This window comes from Camellia sinensis, unplaced genomic scaffold (assembly GCF_055761805.1).
Source record: "Camellia sinensis isolate YWXY unplaced genomic scaffold, ASM5576180v1 Unanchor1, whole genome shotgun sequence".
Classification (NCBI taxonomy): Eukaryota; Viridiplantae; Streptophyta; class Magnoliopsida; order Ericales; family Theaceae; genus Camellia; species Camellia sinensis.
In genome coordinates, this window is record NW_028128987.1 from 12,628,391 (window position 1) to 12,647,466 (window position 19,076).

The window sequence follows — 19,076 nt, forward strand, 5'->3', positions numbered from 1 at the left end:
CGGCGAATGTGATCTGAAAGAAACTGTAAAAATGTTCGGAACTAATGTTGTTGAAATTGAAAATGGAGAAGAAACTGAGATTATTGGGGAAAAAACAATGGACATATCAGAGATCACGGCTATCGAAGTTCAGTGCTTGGAGATGAACAGCGATCGAGTCTCGGCAGAATCGGTAGGCTTAAACGAAGTAAAGCATGAAGAAGAAGAAACATATAATGGGAGGGCATATTTGTCCCCCACATAACAATATAATTTAAAAAAGGAGTTATCAGTAAGATATCTCTACTATTATGGACTGCCCAATCAAACAAATTATTCATGGGACCAAATGAAATACAATTTCATCATATGGGACTTTCTGATAAATTTCCCAAAATTTTATTTTATTTTAATTTTTCATTTATTTTAATTTTCACATATAAAATTTAATTTTCACAATTTATTTTAATTTTTCATTTTATTCGAATAAGATGTAGTACTTCAAAAAAATGTAAATTTGCAACACACTTTCATTCTCCGTACACAAATTACTTATTTAAATAATTTGTTACAATCTCATTGCAATGTGGAAATACAAATTACAAATTACACAAACACATAAACTAGATAACAAGCATTTCACAATAGTCCTTGACTCCGTATTTGAAACAAATGGTCACGGATGCGCACACAAACTCTTGCCATATATCTACATCCGTATCTCCAACCATGAGGCCATCATCCATATTTTGTCCGCCTTTCGCAGCGGGCATGTCATCTGGAACAGAGGAACAGCTGACATGTTCGTTGTGTGCATTAGCAGCTATCTCGTGCCTACGGATGAAATTGTGTAAGGTCATTGACGCACCAACCAATGGCACCTGCACCGTCGCAAAATCATAGTCCGGTATGTTGTTCAGGAACTTCCACCGCGATTTCCACGCTCCAAATGTTCTTTCCACTACGCTCCTCAATGACGCGTGCGCCTTGTTAAACAATTCTCTTGGGTTATCAAGTTGTCCACGATCCCGGAATTCTGCTTGATGATACCGGGATTTTTTGTATGGTGCCAAATACCCCTTCTTGTTTGCATATCCCGCATCCACAAGGTAATATTTACCTACATTTGGTCAATCAATTAAAGATTTTCAACAAAATTAATAATTGAGTACTTAATTTCAAATGTGCTACCTTCTTGGGGGTGCGGGAACGGTGCATGTTCGTTCCCAATTATTTCGTTAAAGATGCGACTGTCATGCATGCTTCCTTCCCAACCACAAGATATGAAAATGAAGCACATGTCGAAGTCACATACTGCTAGTATGTTTTGGGTTGGCTATCCTTTGTGACCGTAATATGTGCCGGCATCACAGGCAGGCAACACGGCTTCTACATGAGTACCGTCCAACGCTCCTATACAATGCTGCACCAATAACGTACATGACATGAGGTTTACGTACATCACATAAAATCAAAATTAACCGATAACGGCAACTAGTATGCTAACCTTGAAAGGCACGTATTTCTCTCTGGATCGCAAATATGGATGCCTATTATTTTGATCTCTGGTGGGCTTACAATGCACTTTGTGAACAACTTCATCGCTTCCAACACTGCATGGAAATGTCGCGACACAGTTTCTCTCGAGTGTTGGAAGTGTTCCTGAAGTTTTCAGTTTTTGCATCTGTCCAACGTATGGATGAACATCGCAACACTTTCTTCAATGTGTAATCCATGGGGTCTTGTAGGTATTCGTAAACCGAAATCGCTTCGCAATGTGTCACACAACGCTTGAAACACATACAGCGGCATATGCAAATTTTGTTCACGTCTGCCTATGTGCCCATCAAACAATTCTTGAATCCATGCACGACCGGTCATAATAGAAGTTCGGCACGGGATCTGCTCCATGTACTTCAAGTAATATTCCATTGCATGCTGCGCAGCATCACCGATTACGCTTTTTTGTAGGTCTTCTTCTTCCTCTGCGAGTTCGATGGTTACATCATCGTAATTTCTATAGTTGCTGCTTTGACGTTTCCACATTATTCGTTGATGACTACTACAATGCACACAACACATAAATCAATTATCCAATTGTAAACTAAGCACATTTGGACCAGTAACGTTCAACCATAAATTGCAACACATCAACTATCCATTACGTTACATGCAACCATTAAAGTGAACTATGCCCAAAAATAAAGGTTACAACATGATCCCATATTGCGTAAGACAAAAGTACATACCGTCCACAAAAGTAAAGTAACAATAACTACATCGCTGTGAAACCATAGAAAAAAATAAAACAACTTAAAAAAAAGACCCACAGAACTAGTCCACAAAAAACACAAAAGTACATGAAAACCAAAGATGTCCCATTTTTGCGTGAAAGACCAAACCGAAGTACTCACAGGCCTTTTGAAACCTGCAATGCTTGAAGCCAACCGACTACATTCTCATCATCTGGCATGCGCATCAATATTTCCCGGTAATCCACGTTCTCTAACGCAGTGCAGGCGAAATGGAACAGTGGGGTGCTGATGAAGTTCGGGATAGCCATAAGCCACTGTATACATGGCTCAAGGCCATACTTCTGCGATGCACCAGTTCCGTGCCTGACCGTCATGTGTTTCTGTGTTTCAATCGCCTTAGACAGATGGTTAAAACTATTCACAAGAACCGATGCTCCAGTAGAGACCTTGTTCGACTTTCCACTAGTGTTGCCTCCTTTTTTCCTCTTTGTCCCGGGGTCTGCTTCGTCAAGGTGGACGGTGGGGGAGTTTGGAGGTGAGTTAACGACTAGTCTGTATGGCTCGGTAAATGGTGCCAACCCAGGAGAGTCCACTGAGTCAGATTTACCTTCGCCAACATCCACAACCTTCTCCCCCGGCGTCCAATGGTGTTTTCCAGTCGCAGTTGCACCGGTGAATACTTCGCGTATCAAATCTTCATGCTCTAATGATTTTGTCTTGAACTTGTAAGCGATCTTGTTTGTTTGCAAATGGGAAATGAAAGTACAATTTAATTTTTCCGTCACAGTGACATGGGACATTCAACGAACAAGTGACTTTCAGTTACATGTGTGTACAAAATTACAGGGGCTACTTATTATGCACAATAAAATATATGTTTGTGCATACCGATTTGAGATTGTCCCACCACTCCTCCGACGCTGTGAACAACCAAGTTTCCCTGTCAAACCCAATGCCAGTCACACCCTTACTGGTATCCATCAACTTGATCCAGGCCTGCCATTCCTTTTTCAAACTGCTGTATTTGTTCTTAAACTGTGTAATGTCATGACGTCTACCCGTGCGCTTAGCGAATTTCAGTGCGATTTCGTTATACCCTGTTCTGGTTATGGTTGTACCTACCCAACAGCCCGCTAATATTGCGTCCCTAACACACACTGTAAGAAGATTTCTGTCGCTACACTGTCCCAGTTCGCCTTATGTGCATTATCTAAGCCATCAACAATGCCTTCGGTGCCTGATGAGCCAACCCTTTTATTCTTAGACGGGGTACGAGGGGACGACCGTGTTGCAACCATTACACTAATGTGAGGGGACATATTGTATACATTAGAACGCAGTTGATTAATACATTTCAAACATAAACTATGAACAATATGTACAACACAACTTCCATAGTTTGATAAAAAGTAGTACGATAATTACTAACAACATGTAGCGTTTACATAACAACGATGACAATGCATTTACTTGTTCAGCATAGTACTTCTTCAAGACACTAACAAATGTATACATATTGATGAAGGGGTTTTTACGGGGTTTACATTCGCAATAATAAGATGATGACCATGATGCACAATAGACAAATCACCGTTTTCATTACACGCAAAGTATTGAAAATATTCACGACATCAGCTCGTACTTGCATGACATCGGTTGACCTAGAGTCATGGTCGAGGATCCGTGTCCCTGATTCGTCACACCAACCAATCCAATTACCTCACTGCTGATGAGTGAGAAACGTAAAACAATTATTAATTATGGGAATTACAGTGTGCATATAACTGGAGTGACAAATAATCATTTGGTACAACTCACCATGGGCCGGGGGGCAAACATAATATGCACGCCCAGGATTTTTGTGAGATCTGGATACCTTCACAAGACAATGGCCATAGCCACAAGAACACATGCGCTGTGGCCATGTCGACATGGCAATGGAAAAAGAGGAAGCCATATGACTATACACAGAGCAAGCACATGACTACATTGCAATACAAGTATTCCAAAGCTAATGTAACATATAATATATTACATAAAAAGAATGAAGGAATAGCAATCTATTTTTAATACATCCCATTTTTGTGAACAGCATAACAGATTGACTAAATTGTTATTTAAGCAAACTGGAACAGCTGTGGGCACTTCAAATGCAATGCACAGTTAACACTTGTCCATTAGTAGACATAAAGATTTTTGTGTCCATGTGTTAACCACATTTGTGTGCCCTTGGGAAAAACCTAAACGAACGCTGTTTTTTTTTTTTGTTATAATCAATTAATTACTAATTCATGAAATCTATACCTGGTGAAGGATACCAAAAAGGCAACAACATTCCAATACCCAACAACATTCCAATACAAATTTCAATACCTCATAGAATTGCAAAACAAATTCATAACGTCCCATAACTCATAAATTCCAATACACCAATTGTTACAACGCAATTATAAAATCAACCCATAAATTGGAAAACATTCCGGAGGAAAAGAAAAAAAAAAGAAAAAAAACAGAAAAAGAATTACAAAATGAATATGGAGGTCCAAAACAGTATGGCACATTTAGCATATACCAAGACTCATCTTTAGCATATACCAAGTCATATTAGAAAATGAAAAAATAAATGAAGAGTATAATAATAGACGAAACGGCCCAATTCAATAATCTCCAAACATGAACTCCAAAAAAAAATAAAAAAAGAAAAAAAAGCCATTAAAGTATTTGCCCAATCTTATGGACGACACTTCCAACATTTATTTGCTGAATCTGCTATTCCATAACAAAAATCCCAACACTCTGAACCATGAAATTATTTGTTCAATAAATTAGGGCCTACAAAGAACAGGTTCAATGAAATTAGAAAAGATGTATTTTTTTCCAAACTAAAAATTCATCAAATGTAAATTAGAAATTTTATTAATTTTTTGATGAAAGCAAAATTTCATATATGGGAATAATTTTGGAAAAGAAAAAAAAAATTAAGTTAGAGAAATTTTGTCCATGTTTTGTACTCTACACAGGAAATGAAATTCATTGGAAAAAAAAAAAAAAAAAATCGATGCAGACAACTTCTAGATGGTCTGTGCCAAATTCATTTTTTAATATTGTAGTTGTTATGTAGATGGCAAAAAGGGTCAAAAAAAATTTTGGTGAAGAAAATCTGAACAAAACCCAAAATGAAGGAAGACGGTAAAGAGGAAAAATGGGTTGCATTGCAATGTAATTTCTGTTGCACACGAGCAGATGAAGATAAGTAGGAAGATCGGTTACTGAACGACGAACGGAGAAAAAAAAATTGCAGAGGAGAACTATTGTAAATTACGTTGCAGATCGGTGAAGATAAATTTCAGATAATGGCGTTTGCCAACCGTACCTTAGTAGGTCCTCAACGATCGGCCACTTTGTCTTCCGTAACAGTGCCGCCGGAGTGAGCCGCCGGAGAGGTAGTCGACTCGGTCAAAGCGTCCAGGTAGAGAGCTTCTGTGAGAGTTTTTTGAGATATGAGAGATGAATGTCATAGTGCCAAATAGGTAGAGCAATGGAGGGTAAAAACGTCATTTTACGCACGAAGTGCCATACAGCTGGACTTAGCTTATTGACTCGGCTACAGTGCGCCTTTTTTGAATTTTTTTCCGTTGTGAATAAAATCTGCACCAACCTGGGTTCCCAAACACCGTCACAAGGTGTATCGAGAGTAACATAAAATTCTAAATAATTAAACAGAGCGTACTGAGAGATTTAGAGTACTTAATATTTTTTTTAGTGTAAATAATATCTCTTGTAAGGCTTGGACTTAATGTTTTGATCCACGAATGACCCAACCCAACGAGTCAGGAAACAATACATTAAGTGAAACATAATTATATAAGAAAACAGTCATGAAAACACATTAGGCTATGCTCGGTTAATGAATTTGGGAAGAAATTTAAAAAGGTATACGAAATGTAAGTTAAATATATTTATATTTCATTCACATTCACATTTATCTACTTTTTTCGTTTCCCTTTTGAATTTCTATCTGAACCAAATATAGTTAGGAAAACCATTTTGCGGCCTAAGGATAGCCCCATGCCAACCCTCAACTACAGGTGAAAGGATATTGGTTTAGATTTGTTGAACTGTTTAGGAATGGCTACGGGGCAGGGGTGGGGGCATGGTCAGGAATCACACTCTCCATCCCTGATCCCTGATGGTAAAAATTTCTACGTCTCCAACCCCGATCCTCGACAGGAACCTATCACCGTCCCCGTCCCTGCCCTCTAACGGGGATCAGGTTTTACCGACCCTGAAAATTCCCCAGACCAAAAAAAAAAAAAAAAACCAAACAGCAACAGCAACAGCAACAACAATTCAACATCCTCAACATCATCAAACAACATCATCAACATCATAGAGAGGGAGAGAGATCTGAGTAGAGAGCGAGAGAGAGAGAAAACTGCTCAGATCTGTCGTAGCAGAGAGAACCGATGCCCGAGTATGGAGGTTCCACAACTCTGGCATCGTGGCAAAGAGAGAGATCAAATTCGGTGCTCTGACATCGCAGCAGAGAGAGAGAGATCAGATTCGGTGCTCTGGCATCGCGACGACTCTGATTCGTTGTTCTCTCTCTCTGAGTGAGTGAGAGGGAGAGAGAGATGAGAGACGATGAGGAAGAGAGAGAGAGAGAGAGAGAAATAGTCAATCAAAAAGTGCATATATATATATATATATACCACTTTGGGAACAAACGAGACCGGGGGCCTGGACACTTATTACCATCTCTGGCCTGAAATTGATCGAGGATTGATTTTTAAATACCATCCCTATCCCATCAGGGGTATTTTTCGAGAAAAAACTGTTCAAATCGGAGTCGGGGGATTGGGTCCCCGTTAGGTCAGTTTCAAATTGTCATCCCTAGGACCGTTACTCTAGAAGGATCGCTCACTTGCCTGTGTATCCATGCAATGAGGCCCATTTCGAAACTCATATTAATTATTCTAATTGTTCTATTTTTAGGATATATATGTCTATAAAAAATGAAATTAATCAGATATCGATAATTCTTTCATCAAAACACATTTGTATAAAAAAAAATGATAACTGTTGTTTTACATAATAAAATTAAATATGAATATAATTTGATGAAAAAGCTAATAATGTCCAATTAACAAAAAAATTTATAAGTTTATTCCACACGACATATTCTAAAAACTCAACCATTCAGATCATTAAATTGAAACACCTACACCAGTCACGTAACAGTGACTTCTATGCTTCACGCATTGCAAGTCACTACAATAGCTTTGATTTTTTGACAAGAGAACATGAAACTAGAAAAGTAACCCACAGAAGAATGTTGAACTCTGTTTTGGCAGCTAAAATGCATTTATGACCCAAATGATTTATGCTTTATTTGTTTAAAGCACAATATTTTTTGGCCAAGAACGATTTTTTATAGATTGGTTGGGATCGTAAAACTAATGTATTAATGATTATATTACTAGTAATGGTGGGAGTGGTTGAGGTGCAGTGGCCTTGATAAGACTAGTCCCAAAAAACTACAAGATGTGTCCCACCAAAAAATAAGCTTGTTTTTTTTTTATTTTTTGATACGCAAAAGTTAATTGTTAATTATTAGATTAAATAAGTTGATCTTTCCACCATTTGCAAAACAACGAGGGCTTTCCCGCTTAATTAACCCTCCGTAGAGTTGAACCCTAAACCCTTAGGATAGTCGGCCAACTAAGCTAGGCTTAGTTGGTTCCAAAAACAAGCTTGTTATCTGCTTTTGTCAAACCAAAAAAAATTCAAAAAATATTTTTTTGCTGAATCAAATAGAACAATAAACCATCATAACAATTCTCCAGCCACTCATAAATTTGCAACCAAGCAACAAAGGAGCAAAGCAGGCATAGCCAGAACATAAATACAAACCATGGTGTCAAAACAGAAACGGAGTACTGATACACCATAGAAACAAACAGGATCCAAGTGCTGTTTTGAGTCAAGAGGACAGTCACACCAAAGAAACTAAAAGGATCCAAGTTACTGCTTGGGTCAAAAGTCACACCACAAGCCAGATACTTACTATATACAACCATACATCTAACCTACCGTTTTTACACAAGGAGAGAAAAGCTTATGGGGCTTTCAAGCCTTAACAGAAGAACATGGAATTGCACACATTCTCTTGCAATCGGGGCAACTGAGGGACAGGAACAGCTCCGGCAGATGTCACTCCACCGTGGCTTGAGGAAGTTTCTGACATGTCCTCAAATTTCATAAACTGCCCCATCTGAGTGGCAGCCAAGTGGGCATAACATATTGGAGCGACTGCAAACACACACACGCAAGAGAGAGAGAGAGAGAGAGAGAAGGCGAACCATTACTCTTCTATGGGAATCATATAGAATGTCATGCATTTGAGTAATTCAACAACTATCTTGATTGAATCATCACATGTGATAACTAAACTACCATTAGCATTTGACCAAAAAAGTATCTATAGTCACCAAGCCCGTGTTTGACACACACAGGTGCGATATCGTTTTGTGCTTGAAATTGAGAAGGCTAATTACAAAACACCAACACAGCCTGTTGATGTTTCTGCCTGATAAGAGGCTGCATTTTTATATTAAGAAACAAGAATTACCTACAGAAATTGCAGTAGTGCTTCTCTGGTACCTAAAACAAATCAAAAAACCAACAATTTAGAAGGATATATATTGTTTACAGCTCTAGACATATGCTTAAAGTGAAATTGGCTCCAAAGAATGCTTTGTTCAGAATCTACTTACACGTATGACAGGGAATGCACAAGTTCCTGGAGGTCATCAGCTGAAAAGCCAACCTCATCTAACAGGACGTGGTAATGTGTTGGCCTTGTAGTCCCCTATTAAGAAAAACATGGGTTAAAACAAATAGCCAAAGTTCAATATATTCTCATTGTCTAAGAGTGAAAAGAACAGCCACACTACGACTAAACACTTGTAACTTGCTGCTGCATTATCCTTCATAAATTGCTAAACACTTGTAATTTAATAGAAATTGTAAATCAACTAATGATTCCAGGGATAAAATTCTCTAGCAAATTTTAGAGGAAGCTTACAAGAAAGAGATAAGTGTATTCTAAAGGTGGCAATCTCCCGCCAGAATTTAAGCATTCAATCAGAAGATGAGAATTCTATCGTTTTATAGTGAGACGACTAGCAGGAGAGAGAGAGAGAGATTCAAATTTCCACTGACATTAATCATCTATATGATTTAATAATGGCTAAGGTAGTAGCTGCTTCGGCTAAAACAGCCAGTGGCAGTGGAGAGAAGAGAAGGGTAGCGGTCATGGATGAGTTCAGAACATTAACACTATGTTTGGGAACCAGGACATAAAAGAAAAGAAATGATTAATTAGGTTATAAGAGGAAAAAAAATAAAAAAAAATGACTCTGATTTCTCTCCTTGTCTAGTTAGATTTCATACCAGAAAAGAAAAGAAATTATTTTATATTATATTACCAAACTAACCTTTTTATATTTTGTCAATCATTTTATTTCTTTTATTTTTAAAGGGACAAAATTGGTATTATGAAATATAAGAATCCGTTGGTTTCTTCTCTCCCAATCTCTCCACTTTTGGGAAGATTGAAAAAGAGAGTTATAAGAGAAATGGATTTCTCTCTGTTTCTATCCATTTCTTCCCATTTCTCTCCACTTAAATTATCCAAACAAAAAAGAAAAATACATCTCTCTCTCCATTTCTTCTCTCTCCAAATCACTCAATCCAAACATAGTGTAAATTATCAAGAGAAGATAAGGACAGAATGAGCCCAAAGGGCTTATGGGGGCTCATGGATGTTATCGTGTTCCACAGTTGAATCTCACAAGACTAAAATAGGTATTTGACAAAACAAAATGATGTGAGATCAGTAAAGAGTTAATTCCAGAAGTATATGGTAATACTCACAATCATTCCAGCATGTGCACACATGTAAAAATCATTGTTCCGTGGATGACAAACTTTGTTGTCTATTACTGTCCCTGCATAATATAATATAAAATTATTATGGGTTTTATATTCAATGCAAAATTAGATTTTCTATATGATTTTTAAGAGTGCTAACCTGGGGGAACATTGTCAGGAGATCCTGGCTGGAAAAATTTTGTATGGTGATTTTTCTGCGCAACAATCACGACAAACTTGGGCGACCACTTCTCATCAAGGAACTTGCAGGACTGCACAAATACAATAAATTTTCAACTCTTTCTTTTTACCAAGCAGGAGAAGGAGACACAGCATCTAAGCATATTATCAAAGGGCATTAGTTAGCTAGAAAACCTCGATAATTTGATCGAGTTCGATGTTTAGAACTTGATTGAACTGTGATTCACTCACTCCATCCCTAGAAAAATTCACCAACATTATTGATTAAGAATTAAGGTAAAAAACAGAAATGCACGTGGATCTGAAAACAATGAGATGAGCATATATTAGATAGTACAAAGGAAAGTAGAACAACTAAAAAGAAATGAGGAAATACACATGCATGTCCAAAATTTTTATGATGCAGAGACTTATCAAATCTAACAGGGTATGGAGCAATATAGCGTACAAAATTTAAGTAGTGAATGATACATGTGGTCTACGTTACATAGATTTGCATACAGGTGTTGAATGGAAGCATGTGTTTAGGTGTCAAATTCATTTAATTTCATGCCCAATGACACTCAGAAACTGCTAGATTTCATTTTTTAAAATACATCTTTCATCTCTTAAAAATGAAATGTTTACAAACTAACATCAGCATTTTATGCATGATAAACTCCAACACAAACATCCCCGTTTGGCACATGTCCAACTAGACATGCCACACATATTTCACACCCATACCCACAAGTCCAACACAGGTACTTCACAAATTTATGAGAGTTCATGTAAGATGCATGTGATACTCTGATGTACAAAATTCGTTCCATTATCCCAATAAAACAATTACACATGACAAACAGTGTCCGGATCAATGGTTACCATTTATCCCATCATTCAACATATACAATATGAATGCCATAGCGTTAGCCCCACGCATTGTTTATAATTGATTTTGATGATAACAATATAGATTTAAGAAGATAATAAATTAATTTATTCCAATCTCAAATATCCCTCAATAGAAAGGTAGTTCTCTGCTAATATCATCTCACATTTTCTCCATCAGTTGCTTCTCAACTATTTTTGTATCTTTATTGTGCTCTATGATTTTATTTTCATGCCATTATTTCCTAAAGAAAAATTAGAGAGCAGAGAAGATAATAATCCAGGTATGATGCAGTAAACATACTTGCAATTGGCCAAATGGAGAAGAAATAATTACCTGAATAAGATAATTTGATCAGGCTTCCTTTTCCCCGAACTAACATAGAAATCCAGTAAAAGCTCCCTGAAATTGAAAGAGAGAGTCTTGCTTTGCCTCAATGAAGTCGTAATCATAATCATAGGAATACAACTAGAACTAAATTACATGAATAATTTGAATGGCATTTAATCAGCAGCATTACTAAATCAAACAATCAACAAAATTTGTAAACAAGGAACAGAGAATGCATGGATGGAAGCAGGTACAATGGCTACAAATTCATATTAAAAACAAATTCCCACCTAAATATGCCTTCATCTTCGGTGTCAGAAACACGCTTATACAAGGAATCTATCATCTCAACCTTGGGGGACTGTGTGCGGACTGATGCCCTATATCGTGAAATCAGAGGCCAGTGCCTCGAGCTCACTACCTATGAATTTGAATAAGATAAAACAAATCAATTTAAATGATAGTTAATCAGAGTCAAGCTGATATATATATTTATTTATTTATCTTTCCTTTTTTCTTCTTGTTTTCATTTGGGGAGAGTCGTTATCATTAGAACTAAGAAGCATGGGATTTGTGTATGCATTTGGAAGTGCTTCTTAGGTATTAAAAAACATCAAAGGATTTATTTTTTATTTTTTGCAGGAGTATATGGGCATATAAAAACCCACAGATGAGTAAAAGGTAGCTTGTTACCGCAGCAATTGATGGTATATCAGACTGGCCAGGAGAGCCATGTGAGACATCCATACCAAGAATTAGGGTGGGAACCTTGGATACCAAGGGAATAGAAGGAGCATGTTCAACAGCTAACATTGAGTTCAACCCACCCAGCTGCAAGAAATAAGAAGATGATGAGAGTGCTGTATTTGAATATCAGAACTTCAGACACTATTGACGAACATTTGAGGAATTACAAATTTACAGAGTATCTCACCTTTGCATTGATCTTGAGGAGAACGTTTGTCAAATATTGGTCATTGACTCTTGTTGGTGCAATGCATTGAGTTACAATTCCAAAATCAGCAAGATTCTTTTTCTTCCATGGACCTTAAGAGGTTAAATGATTTTCTTCATTAAACACTATCAAAGAAAACGACGTGTACAAAACATTAAATAAATCATATCAAACAAACCATAAAGATCAGAGTTCTTCCGCTCCGGAAGAAGACAAAGAAGAAATTGCGGAGCCCCTGGAAGTTTGGATTGTATCTGTTCAAACATCTTTTCCACCCTAACCAGAGGTGGGGCCCGTCGATTTTGTGCATTCTCTTCAAATACATCAAATGGAGGTTCGACATGCTACAAGAACAAAAGGGACTTATTTGTTGTATTTTGAATAAAATAGCAGTGAACCTACATTAAACATAAATGACAGAACGTACAATTCCTTTCATGTCTCCACATTTGATCATATCTCTAACAAGGCCACGTACGTCGCACCGAGCCGAAAAGTTTACAACAGCCCAGCGCTCTATCTTTGTTGGGTCCACCAGTTTCTATACAGCAGCAAATAAAATGTTTTAAGAATCACAGAATCAGTCTAAGCAAGAGAAGGATTAGAAAATTAAAAAAGGAAATAAAGGTGAAAAGAAAAATATGATGAGCACCTTATTATTAAAATTCCACCGGCCATTTCGAGGAAAGAAGTCTTCTCCATTTCCCACTTTCAACTATTGTAGAATAAACTATAGTTAGTCTAAAATCCAGTATAGTGGTGTATGGTAATAAAACAGATAACAAAAAGAAAACAGAATTAGATAAATACCCTTGGAGCTGGGAGCACTCGGCCTTCAACTTGGGTGAAGTTACTACTGATTGAAATTCCACAAGACTGCAGCATAGGCTCAGCATCATAATTGTTGATTTTAAGAGCCTGTCAAAACCAAAAAAAGACTTGAGACATTGCAAGGCACAATAGGAACCAAGCTTTCAGGGAAGACACCTACATCAGTCAATACTTTCATCCTTTCTTGTGGCTTTTGTCTTGATTTCTCCACTAGTGAAGCTCTTTGAAAAGTTGACAGTGCTTTTGTATAGCGTTGTAATGACACCAAGGAACAAAGCTGAAAAGCAATGCCACCATTGAATTTCATATACAAAAATTGGATGTATACGGCTTTTTAACTGAACAGAACTACAATAATTCATCATTGCACCTCAAGAGGGAAGTAAGTAGGGCGCTTTGGCTTCCCAACATTAATGCATGGTAGATCAGCAGAATAACGCAACTCTATGTTGCGGTAATTCACAAAATAATCATAGACAGTCACTTCAAGTGTTTGAACTTCGCCATCATCATCCTTTCCCTTTTGCTTTAAAGAAAACCTATAACATGCATAGAAAGAAGAAGTCAGCCATTAAATTAAAACTCAATTATCTGACAATTCATATACTTGAGAGAGAAGAAATAATAGTGATTCTTGGTAAGAACTGTATAATCATAAACTCTATAAGAACTCTATGGCCCACTCAGGGTGAGCTAAGGAAAAGAGAACTATAGGGAAGCATACATTTGCTCTTTGCAGGGCTTCTCACTCAATCCAGTTATTTTGCACTCAGAATTTGAGGGACTTGTCTTTATCCTCAAATTCTTTAGCGTACGTTTGGCCTAATCAAAACAAGTAAGAAAGATTCAACATCATGAGGGGAGGGTGGGGGGAGGAGGAGGAGGAGGAGAATGAATGAATGAATGAATATTAACATGTTATCAAATTAACAATGTTAAGGCGGAAAATTTGCTACCTTCGCCCAGTCAATTGAAAAGGGATCTTTTACATTTTGGTTTGCAATCAGAAAATCCACAACTGGCCCGGGCTGGATAATCATGGTGGTAGATACATCTAAAAATGAAAGTAACAGAATTATTATGAACAGCATAACACAACTGCATATAGCGTGCCGGCCTGTGTGTATGTCTATTACCTATGTTCAGAGACAAGCCACCCTGGGTAGTTCGGAAACTAGAATGGAATCCCCTGCAGCCAAGCACACCACCCCCCACATCTGCAAAGTTCCTCGGGTCGTTATGAAAGAAAGATTGACGAACAAGGAGGCAACCCCTGAAATGCACCTCATTAAGTTAGAAAGCACATAAATCAGGCGTTGTAACTTCTAAGTATGTAAGTATGATACATACTGTTTTGCAGCATGCTGTCTCAGAATAATATCCAGAACTCTTAGGGCTTCCTGAGAGTTCTCCGACTCATGACCACGCAATGCATTCGCAATGGCCTGCATAGGAATTTTAGCTGCAAAGCTAATTTCCACCTTAAAAGTTTTAGATTGGTATGGCCTTCGTTGTCTCTTTCGATCATTTCCATTTGGACTTCCGGGGCTGCGATTTCCATTATTTCTGAGAACAAAACAAAAAAGGGAAAAAAAGGTTGAGATATACAGGCAAAACATCAATAACAGCTTACACAAATCAAAGCAATTGAAGACTTGTTATACCTATTTGATGAAACATCCTCAAGCACAACAGTGAATTCAAGTTTGTTCCGAGGAAGAGGACCGATGGTGAACAAGCTCTTCTCACCATCATAAGCGAAGTCCTTTCCTGCCAGCTCCGTGTCATAAGTCTCATGAACTCTTTCAATCACTCTTCTTCCAGCACCTTTGCCATCAACTGGACGGCCATCTTCATAAGAAACTGAAACCTGTTTAGAGTTTACAAAAAAACCAAAGATGAGTATGAATGAATTATACAACTTTTTAAGTTCCATCAAATTCTACAAAAAGGGGTGAATTAGTATTAACAAGGCATAGGTATGAGATATACACTATAGTGGAAGAAGTGCCCATCAACATTGGTTACATTCACTTTGAAGTGATTAGTTAGGATCGGAATTTTTTGTCCCTTGGATCCCACGCCACGCCTAGCCATTGGGACACGCACAGCCTTATTCTTAACTGGTTCAGGAGCATTATCTGCTTCTGCTCGCATCGGAACAACGTCTGCGGGAACAGGTGGAGGAGGTGGCAAAGATTCTGTTGTACCATTTCCATCTTTTTCAAATGTATCCATTACCAGATCCTAACCTGAAAATAACCAAAATACATCTAAAGTTGTAAAAAATATCTGACAGAAATCATAGAAATGAAACCATATCTAGTAAATGCTTCCAAACTAGATGAAAAGAATACAAAGTTGAAACCTATTGAACCAATCAGAAAACTTTAACACCCTGAAGCAATAACAGAACAGCAACTGAAAAGCTATGACAACAAATGGAAGCCGTGAATATCATGAAATCAAGATTGCTGATTCCAGGCAGCAAAGGAAGAAAGTAAAAAAGAAAAAAGAGAGGCATTAAACAGTGAATGCGTCTCAAAACTCCAAAGACAGGCACAGCCTTTAAGTGGTCTACAACATCATAACAGGTTCCAACAACTCTTAAGAATATGTTACCATAAACTATAAACTCCTAAAAAAAACACATTGGAACCTCACTCTGACTCTATAACCGAGAATTAGAAACATTACTAGGTAACAATTACCTAATATTGCTCTTGCAACCATAAAAACATCATGTATAAAGACCGGCTTGAGTATGAGCATAAGAAAAACAAATTTGATAACTTGATAAGCCATAACATGCCACCAGCAGTAGCATGGAGAAACAAGCACAAAAACAAAAACACATAAAAAAAAATTAAAAAAAAAAGGAAAAATGCAGAACATTTGTTCAAACTCAAATCACACTATAGACAATTAAAATCATAGGAACAGATGACACTGGAACGGGAAATCATTAGGCTACCGAAGGTGCTCCAATAAGGAAGAGCTGCGAAGAGCACTATATATATATACATATGAAACAAACTCCACAAAGCAAAAAGATAGTATTGGTTGTTAAAATGTAAAAAAAGTTGCAGATTTAGCATATGAAACTCTCAATACATTTACAACTCCTGATGAGGCTTTCAGACATGAAACTCTAGCACAAAAAATGAGCACTCTTAACAGACAACAGGGCATATACAGTCATGAATAACCATAAACCCTTAAAGCCCCCAAAAATAAAGCTTAGATCATTAATCTTGTAGTGCATGCAAATAAAGCTGAAGGACCATAACCTCACCATAGATTAGGAAAAGAAACCAAGAAAATAGATTCCAAGAAAGCTAATTTTTTTTTTTTTGAAAAAATTAAAAAATTAAAAAACAAAACAGAAGTTAAGGGAAAAAAGGAATTCCAGAAGCAATGTTTCAGAGGCTAAAATAGAAAAAGGTTACACAAAAAATACTTCAGGAGTCTACAACATTAGATGTCACAGACCCAAAACAAAGCTAGCTGGGCATTAAGAGAGCCAAAACACAACCAAAATGACCAAGATATGTTGACAGAGACCACAGTGCAGACATGCAGAGCACAAAATGCTAGAAAAGGCAGAGCAAAACTCTCTCTCTCTCTCTCTCTCTCTCTCTCTCTCTCTCTCTCTCTCTCTCTCTCTCTCTCACACACACACACACAATAGAGAGTAAAAAAAAAAAAAAAAAACCCAAAAAGAAAAACAAATAAATAAAGAATGCAGCCAGACGACTACTTTCAAACAGAAATGGCAGAAGAATTTCCAGAAACAAACCCAAGTGAACACATCAGATCAGAAAAGGGTCATACAAGTCAACAAAACCCCATATTATAAGAAATAGAAAATTGCCTAAATGTCAGAGAAGCCACAGCTACAACACAGAGCGGAAACTTTCCCAAAACACTGAAAAGCCAAAAAAACAAAATTAAATAAAGCAAATAAACAGAGATCAAACTCAAACCCAACAGATCAACAAGAAAACATCACTACAAAGCAAGAGCACAACAACATTTTAGAGATTTCAAGCAAAAAACACAAAAAACAACTCTATAAATCACCCAAAAAAAACCCTTTCAAACCCATAACAGGGCTTGAAAGTAGGATCTAAACTCTGAAAATCAAAACATGATATGAAAGAACACATATGAGTACCTGTGAAGAGCAAGAACCCGAAGTGTGTGCTTCTGTGTCAACGCTAAGAAGAAGAAGACGAAGAGAGTGAGGTTGTGCTAGAGTGGTAGACAGGTTACTATCTAATATTTTATAATCCAATTATGTAATTATTTTTTGTTTTATCTCTCTCTGTTTTTCGGATAATCATTTAATAATTTCAAAATATAGATAAATGTTATTTTATAATATTATAATTAATAAAAATAATAAATAAATAAAATATTGTATTAAATAATTAAAAAATATAAAAGACATATTAAATAATAATTAATTAAAAAATACAATTTTCCGGTTCTTCTATGAGACGTGTGTAATGTAATGTAATGTAAATGCAAAGCCCACTCGCAACCGTTGCAAAACTTTCAAGAGGTTGAGAGAGTAAAGTTTAGGGTTGTTTTGCTCGCACTTCGAAGCGCACGTGTGATGTGGGCATAAAGGCTCTGATCAAATCGGAATCTTCAATTCCTAAGATGCTCAATTTGTAAATTAAAAATGGATTTGCTTGAGATATTTAAGAAACAATTTGAAAATGAAAAGAAAAAAATATGTAAAATTAAATGAAATATAAATATTTTTTTTATATTTTATTTATTTTTTTTGAAAAATAGTTGAAAGTATTAAAAATGATATTTTAATAGAGCCACTAATAATATGACAATAAGCAATAATCTTTTATTTTAATGGTATGAATGATTTTTGATTTTTTTTTTCCCTTTTCTAGATCTTTTTCTAAATCTCAAACCAAACATATCTTAAAAGAATGGTTGTAACCGCATTGCTTTGGGGTTTTAAAAATAATTTTTAAAATTTTTAATTCGTATTTTTATGTTTTTAGTAATTTTTTAAAATATTTTAATTATTTTTTTTTATATTTTTTAGATTTACCTAATATTGATATATTTAAAAGGTATAAAATTTGTACAAATTTTTTTAAAAAAAAATTATTGATTACAACAAAATACGAAATTATACTGAATTTTTATTTTTATTTTTTTGTATTTTTTATATTTAACGAATTTTTTAAAAATTTTGTCACAAATATTATATTTTTTAAGTGTATTTGAAAAATAAAAAATTTGTGTAAAATATTAAAAAAACTAAAAAAAATAAGAAAAATATAAATAAATAAATAAATAATCAATCTTCCATCCCCCAATTTCTCTCCCAACCTCCCCCAATGATATGTCAAACAATTTTGAAAAGAGAGAGAAGAGTTTAAAAAGAGTTGATTAGTTAGTATTATTTGCTATATCATTAAGGGAGGAAAAATTGGGGGATGGAGCATTTTTCTTTTAAAAAAACAGAGATAACCAAACAAGTTTATAATATAATTTTGTTAATTTCATTCCGAATTTACAATAATCATTTGAATCTTTTATTTTATAAATCTAACAATAAATATGAGTTAATTTCAAGAATAATACTAAGCATGTGAACAAATTATATATATATATATATATATTTAAAATAAACGGCAATATGATGAGTTTAAACTCAAATGATCAATTTTATAAAATAAAA

General features: G+C 36.0%; 2 protein-coding genes across 6 annotated transcripts; both read right to left on the minus strand.

Moving 5' to 3' along the window:
• Positions 1-512: 512 nt before the first annotated feature.
• LOC114304179 (uncharacterized) lies at positions 513-5,734 on the minus strand. 4 transcript variants are annotated; one of them, XR_014357564.1, is made up of 6 exons: positions 5,608-5,734; positions 4,053-4,218; positions 3,877-3,960; positions 1,487-2,041; positions 1,171-1,402; positions 513-1,099 (listed from the first exon to the last, which is right to left on the minus strand). XR_014357564.1 is itself a non-coding variant. In XM_082910787.1 (5 exons), exons 2-3 carry the CDS (start codon positions 3,032-3,034, stop codon positions 1,651-1,653), a joined length of 1,032 nt encoding a protein of 343 aa, XP_082766913.1. In that variant the 5' UTR covers positions 3,035-3,471; positions 5,608-5,728; the 3' UTR covers positions 513-1,099; positions 1,171-1,402; positions 1,487-1,650. The 4 variants fall into 4 exon arrangements, 3 of the variants coding, with proteins under 3 accessions (XP_082766913.1, XP_082766912.1, XP_082766911.1); XM_082910787.1 differs by lacking the exons at positions 3,877-3,960; positions 4,053-4,218 and adding an exon at positions 2,394-3,471 and having other exon boundaries at positions 5,608-5,728; XM_082910786.1 differs by lacking the exon at positions 5,608-5,734 and adding an exon at positions 2,394-3,536 and having other exon boundaries at positions 1,171-1,392; positions 3,877-4,218.
• Positions 5,735-8,110: 2,376 nt separating this feature from the next.
• LOC114304184 (protein argonaute 4) lies at positions 8,111-17,676 on the minus strand. 2 transcript variants are annotated; one of them, XM_082910789.1, is made up of 23 exons: positions 17,535-17,676; positions 15,350-15,609; positions 15,022-15,227; positions 14,708-14,923; positions 14,494-14,630; positions 14,314-14,411; positions 14,082-14,179; positions 13,728-13,896; positions 13,518-13,634; positions 13,337-13,444; positions 13,179-13,241; positions 12,954-13,067; positions 12,705-12,870; positions 12,506-12,618; positions 12,265-12,402; positions 11,862-11,992; positions 11,578-11,643; positions 10,545-10,608; positions 10,330-10,441; positions 10,173-10,246; positions 9,011-9,105; positions 8,866-8,897; positions 8,111-8,546 (listed from the first exon to the last, which is right to left on the minus strand). In XM_082910789.1, the coding sequence occupies exons 2-23, from the start codon at positions 15,593-15,595 to the stop codon at positions 8,371-8,373; spliced, it is 2,739 nt and encodes a 912-aa protein (XP_082766915.1). In that variant the 5' UTR covers positions 15,596-15,609; positions 17,535-17,676; the 3' UTR covers positions 8,111-8,370. The 2 variants fall into 2 exon arrangements, with proteins under 2 accessions (XP_082766915.1, XP_082766916.1); XM_082910790.1 differs by lacking the exon at positions 17,535-17,676 and adding an exon at positions 17,232-17,280.
• Positions 17,677-19,076: the final 1,400 nt, after the last annotated feature.

Excerpts from the sequence above, each read along its gene's own strand:
- LOC114304184 (XM_082910789.1), bottom strand. The coding sequence starts at position 15,595 with ATGGATACATTTGAAAAAGATGGAAATGGTACAACAGAATCTTTGCCA. Across the intron at positions 13,068-13,178 it reads GGTGGAATTTTAATAATAAG|AAACTGGTGGACCCAACAAA; the intron begins GTGCTCATCATA and ends GCTGCTGTATAG. Across the intron at positions 12,871-12,953 it reads GTGGAGACATGAAAGGAATT|CATGTCGAACCTCCATTTGA; the intron begins GTACGTTCTGTC and ends TTGTTCTTGTAG.
- LOC114304179 (XM_082910787.1), bottom strand. The coding sequence starts at position 3,034 with ATGTCCCATGTCACTGTGACGGAAAAATTAAATTGTACTTTCATTTCC. Across the intron at positions 2,042-2,393 it reads TTGCAGGTTTCAAAAGGCCT|TAGTCATCAACGAATAATGT; the intron begins GTGAGTACTTCG and ends TGTGCATTGTAG.